This window comes from Chelonia mydas, chromosome 10 (assembly GCF_015237465.2).
Source record: "Chelonia mydas isolate rCheMyd1 chromosome 10, rCheMyd1.pri.v2, whole genome shotgun sequence".
Lineage (NCBI taxonomy): Eukaryota > Metazoa > Chordata > Testudines > Cheloniidae > Chelonia > Chelonia mydas.
In genome coordinates this window covers 17,059,194-17,069,669 of record NC_051250.2, presented here as the reverse complement: position 1 = coordinate 17,069,669, position 10,476 = coordinate 17,059,194, and the positions used below count along the sequence as shown (strand labels likewise).

Here is a 10,476-nt window from a genome sequence, read left to right as displayed (position 1 = left end):
AAAAAAATTATGTATGAAAACTACTAATCGCCTGTGCATAATTTTGACACACTAATAACATGGCCACAAGTTCAGTGGATAGATTCATTTATAATGTATTGCATTGCCATAAAACAGAATTTAAAATTATGAACTTCTCCCCATCCTATCAGCAAACTGTTATAATCAATTGTGGTCTTCATACTTTATTAGCTTTTAAAACAATATTTGCTTTGGGCCAAATTCCACTCCATGTTACACTGCACAACCCCATTGACTTCACAGTTGCACAGTTGTAACAGAAAGAAGGATCTGGTCTCTTTTATCAAACTTCCTAAACTACATACTGTGACGGGGCAAGGCCAGATGGCTATGGAAAAGTAGTGGGAGATAGATATATTAGCTCCAGGCTAAACAAATCCCTGGTACCAGGTTAAGTGAAATGGAAGCTGCTCCAGGTCAATTAAGACACCTGGGGCCAATTAAGAACTTTCCAGAAGGCAGGGAGAATGCTAGGTTGATTGGGACATCTGAAGCCAATCAGGGGCTCACTAAAACTAGTTAAAAGCCTCCCAGTCAGTCAGGTGGGTGTGCATGTCAGGAGCTGTGGGAGGAAGTTGTGCTGTTGGAGAGGCTGAGTAGTACACACCATATCAGGCACAAGGAAGGAGGCCCTGAGGTAAGGGTGAAGTGGAGCTTGAGGAAGTGAGGGCTGCTGTGGGGGAAGTAGCCCAGGGAATTGTATGTCATGTTTCTAAAAGGTCAGCGACCATAGCTGATACTATTAGGGTCGCTGGGCTGGAGCCCGGAGTAGAGGGTGGGCCCGGGCTCTCCCCCAACCTTTGCCCCCTGATTAATCACTGAGACTGGGAGACAACAGAGACTGTGCAAGGAAGGATAACTTCTCCTCACCTCCCTTGCTGGCTTATGATGAAAATGGCTCAGAAGACTGTGACCCTTGTCTCTAGAGAAAGAAGGGTTACGTGGAGGGTCACAGTGAGCCTCTGAGGCTAGCGAAATCCACCAGGAAACGCGAGACCCACGGAGGCAAGGACAGAGCTTTGTCACAATACTTACAACTTACGGGCCAAATCCTCTCATCTTATTGGCATGTGTAGTCAAGTGGGTAAGGCCAGCAGGAGTTAGACTTTATTCATATAGGCTGGGGTTGTCTACATCAGTAGTTGATGACTTCCAATTCCAAAACAAGACTATTGAGAGCAAATCTGCTTCTTTAGCAGGATTACAATGCAATATTTATTATAACAATGTAAAAACGTCTCTGCATCAGTGAGCTACAATTTCTAATTGTCATAAATACACGTAATGGCTTGTATGCTTCAGTGCTAGCATGAGAGACTAATTTTGCAGTGTAGGTAAACAAGATTGTGGCTTCCAACAGACCATTTGAAGGGAAAATTGTCCTTGAGCTGAGACACCATTTTCTAACAGGGTTACAGTAGACTCTTGTGTGCTTAGACAGCTGTAAAAGCCACATTGATTGATTAATATACTGTTCTACAATTCAGATGTCAAACTATTAAGGGCTGAATTTTGATTATGGCTGTTGGGACACTACCATACACATAGCATGTAATGAGACTTGTTTGCTAAATTCAGCAGATGTTGGCATAGTTTGGAAAATGGGTTACTTTAACATAATTAAGCAACTTAACCTGTGTTAAGTTAAAACATTTCAGTACTGGTTTCAACCCTTAGGGAAGTAGACCGTTCCCAAGGGCAGGTCATGTGGGAGCTAGCTAATTTCTTATGTGTACCATGCTATTACTGGAGGGTGTCATGCAGAGAGAAGGCGGCTGTCTAGCGGTTGGGAAATGGAGCTAGCTACGGATTCATAGGATGCAGCAAGTCCTGTTCCATGCCGTCTCTTTCCCCGTCCTGTTCTACTGATGTGACCCTGTTGTTGGTCACTGACTCCTTTCTCCCCATGCCAAGCCAGAGATGGGAAGGGACCAATATATTATATTGATATGTCAACTTTTGGGGCAAGAAAGTACATCCTATATCTAAGGAAACATACAATTTACAGATGTGCATTTTATTATTCAAACTCATAATGTGTAATCTTTCTTTTAGCGCTAAGTAAAGCTTGGAGTTTCACTATGCAAGCTCAATCATTTCTTGTTTTGTACTGCCATAGAACTTAGAGTTGCCAATCAAGGGGCTACCAGCTAAGGTGACCAGATGTCCCGATTTTATAGGGACAGTCCCGATATTTGGGGCTTTTTTCTTATATGGGTGCCTATTACCCCAAACCCCTGTCCTGATTTTTCACACTTTCTATCTGGTCACCCGACTACCAGCAGCGAGTTTCGCCCCAGGCACAAGTTAGAGCAGCTACAGGGCTCAGCTGAAGTGACCTCCTGGGCTCTTTTGCTGGTTCTGAATTCCTGAAGGGTAGTGCATTCTGGCCACACCCGCTCCCACTATTGCAACGCCCTTCCACCAGGAGAGGGGAAGGGCAGGAGCAGGTGGTGCAGCATTATTTAGGGTGGCTTTTCACTAGCAGACGTTTCCCCAGGCAAGGAATCCTCAGCTGGCTCTTTAAAGAAGCTTTCCACCCCCTTTGTGTCACCAGAGCAGTGCAGAGGGTACAGAGTGGGAGCCTGGACTTGGACCCTTGCCTTGGCACCCAAGATATTAGCTTCTAATAGGCACTAACATGTCATTTATCGAGATGAATCATTTTTTCATTAATCCTATACCTTTATAATGGGCTCGATGACTGTTTCAAGACTGAATTTCATATCCAGTGGGAAGGAGCAGTAAAAATTAATTTTTATTTTATCTTGAATGATAATCCCATCTTCCAATAAAGAGTATTGCTATAGGGGGCATGTCTTTAATTTTTCTTCGGGGAAAAGAATTAAACCATTATAGCTTCTGGATTTGGTAGATTTATATGGTACAGTATCTGCACGTAGTGCCATTCAAATTTCATCTTGTTGCAAGTATTACGAATTGCCTGCCTGGGTTTTTTTCCCCCTCTCGGTATGAGGCAATCAAACAATCTTATCTGCTCATTCTTCTGTTTGAATCTATTCTCTCAGAATCTCAAATGATAGGTTCTCTGTTTGTAATAAATATATTTTATTATTGAGTGTTCAGAATCTCCAATCTAGATGAAAGCCCCTTTGTGCTAGACACTATACATGCACCTAGAGATTGGCCCTGTCCCAAAGAATTTACAATCTAAATAGACAAGACAGTCAATGGTACAGAAAACATAGGCACTGGGATGGAAAAACGAGGCCAATATCCTGCCAATATCTTAAAACATATTAGGAGAGTTAGGCAGTGCTTGGCAGTAAATACCAATGGTTTGATTTTAGGTCTGGGCTGCAAAGGAGCAGGCTGGATCTGGGTTCTTTAATCCACCATCCATATGCTTTGAGAGTTTCCAGCAATAAGGGCCACTAGCTTTATTTGGAGAGCTGAGAAATCAAGTACAGAGCTCAGTTTTCATGAAGAAAGGAAACTTTTTTCTGAATGTCCAATTCCTTTCCCATTCAATAGGTAAATGGTTGTACAAAATGTCAGGTTGAAAGTTGTTTGAACCACATTTTAAAAGAACACATTTCACAGGAGTTAATAGGTTTATTTCTTTGAGCATACAAGTGAGCAAATAATTATCCTTTAAAATCATAGTTGTTGCTTTAAACCACCTCTGTGTTGTACTGTCTGTGTGTGAACTTTGGCTAACTCTTTAGGCAAATCTTCGTATTTCAGTAGAACACAGCAATCAGATACAGCCTTAGAGTTAGGAACAGGTGATTGTGTTTGGCTAAAATAAGAAATAACCAACTCCTTGACCAAAACTGGAATCATCCCTGAACCTTTGTAGATGTACAATAAAGTGCATTTCATGTTTTTGAACCCCGGCTGATTTATTTTTAACTGTTGTGTTCCTCTACATTTCCTGCTTCCAGTCAGGGCAGGAAGCAAAAATGCCAAAATCCCACAAAAATTTGTTCTCATTCAGGGCACAGGGTCAAATCTGTAGAGGTCTCTAGATGCCTAAGCGTGTACACAGCTACCTAATGGAAATTTCAAAAGTGCCTAATCCCTATGGACTTTAAAAATCTGGTCCTCAATCTTTAGCTGCACATGCTTATTTTTAAAATAATCCAGGTATTTGTTCTAATTTTGGCTCCATTCCCATGGCATGAATTCCCCCTTCTCTTGAAGACATGAGGGTTGCATTGGTGCAACAGGGAACTACTGTGAATGTGCATTCTGCAGGTTTCATTCACAAAGGCTAGGATGCTGAATGAACTTTGTCCTGTTTTCTGTAGGGCCTTAATCCTTTCTCTTGTGACACTATTTACTAATTAACTCATTCACCCAGAAATTAGAAAAGGCACAGGAAAGAAGTGCCCGGGGAAGAGGGGATGAGAGAGACAAACTCTCAGTTAGTCCCAGGAGAGATCTCCCACCTCTCCTATCCTTGATCTAAGGGGCTGAGGATTATGTGCTGTTGTAGATAAGGTACTGTGCATCACTGTAAAGGTGACAGGGGAAACATAAATAAACTACAAATGGTGCTCACAATCAGAGTGTCTCTGAGCAGGCTGTGTGCACTGGAAAAGACAGGAGTGGAGGGTGCACCCTGACAATAAAAACATTTAAGGCAAAATGGAAGATTACTTTTAGAACTGAGACATTGATTCCAGGTTGGGGGAAAACACCAGTAAAGTCACATTCCAAAGAGTAATGATGCACAGCCAGACAGTGATGTTATAATCTCTCTTTATTTTCTTTTGTTTTTTGATGCATCCTTATATTCTCATGATGCTATCAAAGTTCTCATAGTGTGGAGCATCCTCATCTTCAGGATATCCTCCTATGGAATCTTTCCCCTTCACTGTGGAATTAAAGTTCTTCTTTCTGTTTTATGACAGTCTCTTCCTCAGTGAGATCCTCTTTGCTTTCTCCAGAAGGAGTCTTTAAAAAATAAAATACACAAATGAAGTTCTGTGTTATAGCCTCTCATGATAAAAGAATCGCTTTAGTGAGTATTTGTTCTCCGTAAAATGAGTTTTAAAAATATTATAAGAACTTTAGATTTCTCTTTTACATCTTAATGAGATCAGAGCTAGTGCTGCTGTTACCAAAAAATGCGATCTCGCACCCATACCTCAGCCCCTGGGCAAAGCTTAGATGAGATGCCCTTTGTGTGAAATTCTGATAAACTCTTGAAAAACTAGTCACTCTCACTATGTAATGCATGGGCAGATCTAAAAATCCTGTAGAGATAATGCTTTGTCTTTTCTAGTGCAACCTAAGAAGAGCTGCCCTTTGAGTTTGCTATTTGTAACTTTCCCAGTAAAGGAACAAAAAGTATTCGTCCAACAGGGGATTTGCACTTCAAGCAGTGCACTGTGCAAAAAACCGTAGTGTCTCCTGCAGTACTGTGCTGGACAATTTGGGGTGTCATTCGATAAGGACAGCAAATATAAGCAGGTGGGCTAATGCCAAATGTTCTCCCTCGAGCAGTGCAAAGCACATCTTGGATAGGGTTTCAGACTGGCTGTAGAATTACCCTGCAGCCCTTATACTTTAAAGTGGAATAAGGCACCAAGAGAGAAATAGCAGAATGCACATAGCTCTATAGTAAGCACAGAGGAGAGTGAGTGAATGTGACTCCTACCCCTCCTTCAAACACATGACTGGAGAACCTTCACCACAGCTGCAGCCCCTTCATATGTACAGCAGGAGAAGAAGCTCTGCTTCCCAAAACTAGCTGCTTAGTCATTGAACCATCTCTAAGCCCTGAGTGAAGGGTGAATCACATTCCTCAGTATTTCTCCATCCACCATCTCATTGCTTCCCTGTACCTTAACAGGGCAATTTCAGTGGCATCCTCAGTGCATCCTGGGCACCTTCCTTCTCACTCATTTGGCAGAATAGGCCCTGGATTCCAGTGAAAGGCAGATTATGCACCAAGTTGTCCTTGCATATCCTTTCTCATCAGAAGTTAGGTGTGAGGACTCTATCATTCCTTTTCTGTGTTTTCTACATGTAGCTTGAGTCTCAGGTTGTTAAACTATATTATTTGTCATTAACTCTTTCATAATGAAATACGTGTAAATATGCAACTGAGTCAATATGGAGCATCTCGTGCATACATCGTGTGCTCGGCAGCAGATGAAGCCCAGCATCCTGGAGACAGGTTGAGTCAAGGGCACCAAAACTTGTGGTTGGTGATCCAGGCTATAGTCCAATCCGGATCACAAAAAGGAAAGGAAAACATTGCAGTTACTTCTGCCACAGTACTTAGAAAGGAGAGAAGCCCCTCTGAACTTAAAGGAAGTGGATAAAATGGGAGCTAGATGTGAACCTTTCCAATTTTCATCCCAACCAACTTCGGCTGAGGCTTTGATTTGTAAAATCAAAACCCAGTCAAAGTTCAGTTCTCTCTTGCCCAGATAGCAATTGCTTCCTGCTGTCCAGTAGGTGGCTACGCGAGCTTCTTGGCTCAGAGACCTGTAACATTAGCGTCAAGAAAAGAAGGATCATGTGTTGTAAACCCAGGTGTGGCTGAGTGGAAGGTCAAATCCTTTACCTTTTCTGCTGCTTCTACTTTTGGCTTGCTTTGTTTTTCTAAGAATTCAGCAAAAGCCTCAAGGGTGTATTCCCCATCATATACCACAACCTGAAAAGAATAGAAGGGTAAAGAATTATTCTATGCATAAAATGCCTGAAATCGGACCACAGCACACAGGGATTTCTGAGTTATGCAGGCTTATCAGACTCTGGACTCTTGCATTTAGTTTAAAAAGCCATGGAGGAGACTCAACAAATTCTAAAGTTAATTGGATATCCAGAATGGGGAAGGAGATAGATATAAATACCTGTGAGAAGAAAGGAGGGGATCCTGCACAAACCACACAAAGTACCTTACCTTATTATACTAGGCCTGGATCCTGCCAACTAACTATTGACATCTCATGCATATAATTAAGCAGATGCATGCATTTTTTTACAGAATAGAGACCATACAGAGTATGGGTGAGCTTTTCAAAGCTGCCTAAAACATTTTAATTGGAATTGGACATTGACAGCTATTAGATGGCTTTGAAATCCTCCACCTAGGATGATTAAATTAGAACAAGAGGAAGATGAACTAAAGTAAATTTGGCTATACTTAATGGCTGTGGAGAATACTTCATGTGTTGAGACAGAATGGCAATGCTGAATGTTTGTTTAGGGAGTTTGGAAGAAAGATCATTTCACACTGAGAGCTTTAGAATTCTCCAACAATCGCTGAATACAGCACCGTTTTAGAGGATTTTTCAAAACTTGCTGTGTGGGAGCTTAAGGAAGATTGTAAATGTGTTTAGCCATAATGTAGTGTAAGGTTGTATCTGCGTAACACAAAAGTGCCCACTTGTGATCTGAGCAACTTTAAACATCCTCAGGCAGTGTAAACTGATCTACCTGCACTGAAATAAATGGGACTATGCTGATTTATCCCAAAGGAGGATCTGCCCTGTTTGAATTCAAAATACTATGTGCAAAATTCCTCCATTCCCTTGTGATTTCAGTTGACTTCCACCAGGTATTCATTTTGTCCATGCATTAAAATAGTTTGAATATGACAAGAAAATATACAGCTGCCTTATGTGATGTTTCCTTAAAAGTGCTCATGGCTTTTTAAGTTTCTTGAACAAAACAGTTGTTTTGACTCCTTCAGAGAAGATACATGTTCTCCAAAAAATCTTGAGCCTGTCTGCCCTCTGGTCAGGTAATCAATGATAGCTAAAGCAGCAGGGTCTCAGAGCCTGAAGGTTTTCAAAGTGAGATAAACCACCCTCTTAAGCTGTCCTTGGGGTTTGCACCCAGGGAGAATTTTCAACATCTCTCAGAGCATTCAGTTCTTAAGAGGAAATAAATGCGTATGTCTCAGTGCCAAGAAACAAAAACGAATTGTCAGCCTTAAACACCATCTGAAAAAATGCTAATTTATATTTTATTTGCACACAGCAAACAGGGAGTCAGTCTGTTTCATCAAAAGATCTCAACTAGTGTCTGGCAGACCCAGCCGCTCCTTCTGAGGGTGTAAGCAGATGAAATATCTCCATGTTCCTTCAGCGCTGATGGTAACTGTCCCTATCAGATAGTTAAATGCCGACTATATTTTTTCAACTCTCCACATTTACCTAGGGGATTTAAGAGTTTTCTGATTCAGTACGGTGGCTGATTGCTTTTGACAACAAATTGTCCTCTTCATGTCAATGGTCACTATTCACTTGTTAGAATAAACAAATCTTTATTAAGGCCAAGACTTCAAAAACCAGACCCCTGAGTAAGCACTTCTGAAAATCCGGCTGTTTACAGAGGTATCCAAATGTGGACTTAAGAGCTGAGCCCCCACCAGCTTTCTAGTTACTCATTTAGAACCCTAGCGAGGCTCCTAGTTTTGAAAATCTTGTTCATGGGCCGAATCCTGTTCCCATTGACATCAGTGGGAGTTTTGCCAGTGCTATCAGTGAAAGCAGAATCCAGTCTTAAATGGCCAAAATCTAAAGGCATGGTTTGAATGAGGGACAGCTAATACCCCTGAGAAAAAATGGGTATTCCATAAAACCATCTTCGTATTGTGAGAAAGTGTCTGTTTGCGCACCCGTCAACTGAATAGGCCTGGGGCGGAGCATGCAGTAATGTTATTTTCCTCGTGGCTTTATCACAGTCCTTTCAGGACAGCCTGAGGGAGATTATAGTTCTTGGAAGTCATGACATCCTCCTTACCTTAGTCCTAGAAAACAAGGATCTGATCTTGCTCCTATTGATGTCAGTGGCAAAACTCCCATTGATTTAATGAGACCAGGATCTAGCACCCAGATATAAGGGGGGTTTGATATTTGTCTGCGGGGGTGGGGGAATCTTATCTCAAGGGTTTTACTCTCCAGGCTTTTCTTACAATGTGAGGTTAAAGTGCCATCCAGAAAGTTATCACTATCTTCATCCAGCATAGAGCTCTTCCTATCTGTAATTCTTTAACAGTGAAAGGTGTTGGGTAGAGTAGACACTGATACAGAACCACCAGCCCTCCTACACCAACAAAATCCCTGTCTTGGGAGTTGGGCATTGCGTGAAGCATTGTAATTACTATTTGTTGAAAGCTGACAATCATCTTGGTGCTGTACAAATATACAGAGATGTGGCTGCTGCCTCAAGGAATTTATGCTCAAGACGGGACACAGAGACAACAGTTCAGACATACAGTGTTCCCTATGTGCTGGCATGATTTTCACCTGGTCTGTTAGAATCATACAGGGGTCATGTCTGAAAGGCTATGAGGGAGAAATAGGTTCTGGGAAGAGATTGGCAGGAGATCATTTGGTGCATGAGAAGACAGAGACTAACCGATGCAGAAGGGTCAGACTGGAAGAAGATGCAAAGATGAGCATGAGAGAAGGCTACAAAGGGACCATTTATGAGAGAGAGGCTTACAGAGAGGGGAAACTCACAATTTTCATTGACCTTTGTCATACTAGCATTTAGTTCCCATCCCTAACATGAGAGAAGGATAAACACCACAGAAGTATTACAAGGAGCAAGTAGTGTATTTCCTGCTCCTCTTTCTCTCTGACCATCTGCTTAGCATCTGGGCACCAAACTCCAGTCTAAGGCAAGAATGTGGTAGGAGAGATTGTAAGCTCTTTGGGGGAAGGCCCTATCTTTGTATTAGGCATGTACAGCGCCTAGCACAATGAAACCCTAATCCCTGACTGGGGCCTCAGAACACATCCACAGAATATAGATAATTAGTAACAGAATTCAGCAACAGCCTGATGTGCCAACTCTTCATTAATTTTTTTAGAAAATAAAAGGTCATTAATATGTTTTTAAAAAGAATATTGAGTGGAAAACTGCAAAGTGAGAGGGATGAGAATGTATACATTAAGGCCAGACCCATTAGGGATCTGCGGGGCTGCTGTTCAGTTCATTAGAAGTTGTGCATACACGTCCAAGGGAAAAATATCTCTCTCCCTAAAAGATTAAATGAGGGCAAGTACAAATGTCTTAGAATTTAATTTACGTGTGGGGCATGAGGAGAAAAATGAAAAGCTGAGTAATGTTTTAATTATAACAGTATCATAAAATTGAATTTCTTGGATCCAGAGCTGGCGTTTTCTCTTCAATTAAATTATCCGTGTGGATGGAGGATTATGACTATGTGGTTAATATATTTCTATTTCTTCTGTCCTTTCTTGCAGTAATACTTTCAGAGCATTATGCAACATGATGGTACATTACATAGCATATTCTAGAGATAATCAGCAATAGCAACAGCTCTTTGTTTTTTTATTAAGAGGCACTTGAATTTGCTGCTACTATGGTGTGTGATATTGGCAAAGCGTTTCTGGCAAAGAGTTTCTGAAAAGCTCAGCGGACATGGCCGCTAAGACAATGTAAACATGTTTTCATAAGCCAAACTGCTATAGAAACAATTCAAACAGGTAACATGAA

At 41.4% G+C, this 10,476-nt stretch overlaps 1 protein-coding gene across 1 annotated transcript in view; it reads right to left on the bottom strand.

The window, feature by feature from the left end:
• Nucleotides 1-4,735: 4,735 nt before the first annotated feature.
• The window catches only part of PDILT (protein disulfide isomerase like, testis expressed), a 36,900-nt gene continuing 31,159 nt past the window's right edge, over nucleotides 4,736-10,476 (bottom strand). Inside the window, exons 10-11 of the mRNA XM_007064386.4 lie at nucleotides 6,566-6,655; nucleotides 4,736-4,944 (exon numbers count right to left, since the gene is read on the bottom strand). Coding sequence (XP_007064448.3) covers nucleotides 4,873-4,944; nucleotides 6,566-6,655 — 162 coding nt within the window. The 3' untranslated portion in view covers nucleotides 4,736-4,872. The remainder of the gene's footprint in view (nucleotides 4,945-6,565; nucleotides 6,656-10,476) is intronic.